The 930-nt window shown below is 45.8% G+C and overlaps 1 protein-coding gene across 1 annotated transcript; it reads left to right on the top strand.

Annotated features, from left to right (window-relative positions):
* The first annotated feature begins 202 nt into the window (after positions 1–202).
* Positions 203–697, top strand: LOC139461640 (uncharacterized). The gene has a single exon (XM_071243106.1). The coding sequence runs from the start codon at positions 203–205 to the stop codon at positions 695–697; it is 495 nt and encodes a 164-aa protein (XP_071099207.1).
* Positions 698–930: the final 233 nt, after the last annotated feature.

Genomic DNA, 930 nt, shown 5'->3' with positions numbered 1-930 from the left:
TGTTGTTTGCAATGTGGGCAGGTTCCTGTTGCGTGTTTTTAAAATTATTTTGAGGTGGCTATTTAGGTTGGTATTCTGAATGAGGAACATTGTACAGAATATATATAGTAGGTGGAGGATAAACAGCAACAACAACTGCATACATGAGTGGGATAACATAAGTAGGCAATGACAACAGAAGGATACAAACTGTCACAACAGGATGGACAGAGAACACAAAGGTGGAAGCCAGTGGGTCATGAAGCCAATTAAATTAGGAAAATCAGCCGACTCCTTCATCTCTGACTCCACGGACTTCTGTTCTAAACTCAAAAACATTACCGATCCAGATCAAATCATCACTTACGACGTGGTAGACGTACCCATAGATGACACTCTGCGACTTCTCCGCCGTCGCATCACTGAAACTCCTCTTGAAACCAGCCTATCCACAGAATCCATCATCGACCTCACCGCCGCCTGTATCTCCTCCACCTACTTCACCTGGGGGGACGAGTACTACCAACAGATACCCGACCTACCCATGGGATCCCCACTCTCTCCTATCCTTACTGAAATCTACATGACCCACTTCGAACAGCAAGCCCTCACAACATCACCCATCCAACCTATTTGCTGGTACAGAAAAGTTGACGACACCTTTGTCATCCTAAAACAAGACCAAGACCCAACCCTGCTACTACAACATCTTAACTAACAACACCCCCGAGTACAATTCAACGTCGAAATTGAAAGGCAAAAGCAACCCTTCCTAGATGACCTTGTCTCAAGAACCCCAACGAACAGAATCAACCGGTAGACGGTAGAATCAATCGTCTACCAGAAGCCCACCCACACCGACCAGAACATTCACTTTAACTCCAACCATCCCCTTAGAACTAAGACTGGCGTCGTCTTTTAGAAAGCCTACGACCCAATCCACCGTTCTAC

This window comes from Haliotis cracherodii, unplaced genomic scaffold (assembly GCF_022045235.1).
Source record: "Haliotis cracherodii isolate W230 unplaced genomic scaffold, xgHalCrac1.p SCAF_15, whole genome shotgun sequence".
NCBI classification, from domain to species: domain Eukaryota; kingdom Metazoa; phylum Mollusca; class Gastropoda; order Lepetellida; family Haliotidae; genus Haliotis; species Haliotis cracherodii.
This window is presented reverse-complemented; position numbering and strand designations above follow the sequence as displayed.

Bases quoted from the DNA above. Each gene is read 5' to 3' on its own strand.
- LOC139461640 (XM_071243106.1), top strand. From the start codon at position 203: ATGGACAGAGAACACAAAGGTGGAAGCCAGTGGGTCATGAAGCCAATT.